Source organism: Sphaeroforma arctica (genome assembly GCF_001186125.1).
Source record: "Sphaeroforma arctica JP610 unplaced genomic scaffold supercont1.3808, whole genome shotgun sequence".
NCBI classification, from domain to species: Eukaryota; class Ichthyosporea; order Ichthyophonida; genus Sphaeroforma; species Sphaeroforma arctica.
The window spans coordinates 1-975 of NW_014036750.1; the positions used below are offsets into that span (position 1 = coordinate 1).

General features: G+C 40.6%; 1 protein-coding gene across 1 annotated transcript in view; it reads left to right on the forward strand.

Moving 5' to 3' along the window:
* Positions 1–94: 94 nt before the first annotated feature.
* Positions 95–975, forward strand: part of SARC_13838 (hypothetical protein) — a gene marked incomplete at both ends in the record, with an annotated part of 2606 nt that continues 1725 nt past the window's right edge. Inside the window, 2 exons of the mRNA XM_014292030.1 lie at positions 95–204; positions 656–783. Of these exons, the coding sequence (XP_014147505.1) occupies positions 95–204; positions 656–783 (238 nt within the window). The remainder of the gene's footprint in view (positions 205–655; positions 784–975) is intronic.

Genomic DNA, 975 nt, shown 5'->3' on the forward strand with positions numbered 1-975 from the left:
CAGGTATAATATATTTCAATCGTTCTTCAAATATAGTATATTTCAGTTGTGCACGAGATATATCATTCACATGTTGGATGTATTATATCATCAGATCGGCCGAGGCGACAATTGGAATCACTCTGGACGAACTGAGGGACAAATCTTTGCACACAGCCTTCGTCTCAGCCCAACGGAATAACATGCTCCGGCTACTGTCTTCAGGTATATATATATATATATATATGTAATATATCGATGAATTCACGTATATATATAAATTCATGTTTGCACCTCATATTAGACGTAAATTCACATGACATGCATAATGATACACAAACCTAATTTTACTTGAATAGCCAGTATTTCGACTCAAGGCAGCCTGGAAACACCTTAATTTTAAGTCATGATATTGAAACCAGCTCTCGGAGTCGTATATGGACTCCAAACTGTCATCGTATGTAGTCGCTCTTAGCCTAGAATCTCGCCTTCTACCCTGTACTGGCCTATGCATACTGATACAACCAGCCCCCTTGTAATGTGATGGCGATTTGTGCTGACAAATTCGGCTGTAACCCCCGATTTCACGTTTCATATTCTGGCAAAATAGCCTTGTGGACGCTAATATTTTGGATCATTATCCTATACTTTCGGGTGTCTTGGGTGTGCTGTATAGGGCGAACCATGACCAGTGTCCATGCAACCTTTGAGAAAAGTGGATACGAAGTGATACTGAACATCAGCGGATTCGAAGGGAAGGCCTCTACGGTGGTCTGTATGGCCGATAAAACGAAGGAGATGGATGTATGTGCGTGCGAGCTCTGTGGTTGGTTGTTGTAAGTGTATTTATATGGACTTCCTGCTGTCCTTGGGCAAGTATGTGTACGTGTTTCGTATTCACGACTATACTTGTATACTTGTGCGTGCGAGCTCTGTTGTTGACTTTGTGTGTATATGTACTTATATTCATTCTTATAAATAAATATGTGCACGTAT